The sequence below is a fragment of the Antrostomus carolinensis genome, unplaced genomic scaffold (genome assembly GCF_000700745.2).
Source record: "Antrostomus carolinensis isolate BGI_N321 unplaced genomic scaffold, ASM70074v2 scaffold47069, whole genome shotgun sequence".
NCBI lineage: Eukaryota > Metazoa > Chordata > Aves > Caprimulgiformes > Caprimulgidae > Antrostomus > Antrostomus carolinensis.
In genome coordinates this window covers 1-216 of record NW_010338776.1, presented here as the reverse complement: position 1 = coordinate 216, position 216 = coordinate 1, and the positions used below count along the sequence as shown (strand labels likewise).

General features: G+C 61.1%; 1 protein-coding gene across 1 annotated transcript in view; it reads left to right on the top strand.

Annotated features, from left to right (window-relative positions):
* Positions 1-213, top strand: part of LOC104530894 (forkhead box protein A1-B-like) — a gene marked incomplete at both ends in the record, with an annotated part of 632 nt that extends 419 nt beyond the window's left edge. The window contains 1 exon segment of the mRNA XM_010175620.2: positions 1-213. This exon segment is cut by the window's left edge and continues 17 nt beyond it. Coding sequence (XP_010173922.2) covers positions 1-213 — 213 coding nt within the window.
* Positions 214-216: the final 3 nt, after the last annotated feature.

The following is a 216-nucleotide window of genomic DNA, read 5'->3' as shown; positions in this document are numbered from 1 at the left end:
CCGGCTGCCTCCTCCACCATCAGCTCCGTCCCCGCCTTGGCCTCCGTCCCGCACCCCCCTCACTCCTTAGCCCACGAACCCCAGCTCCACCTCAAGGGCGATCCCCACTACTCCTTCAACCACCCCTTTTCCATCAATAACCTCATGTCCTCCTCGGAGCAGCAGCACAAGCTGGACTTCAAAGCCTACGAGCAGGCGCTGCAATATTCCTCCTAC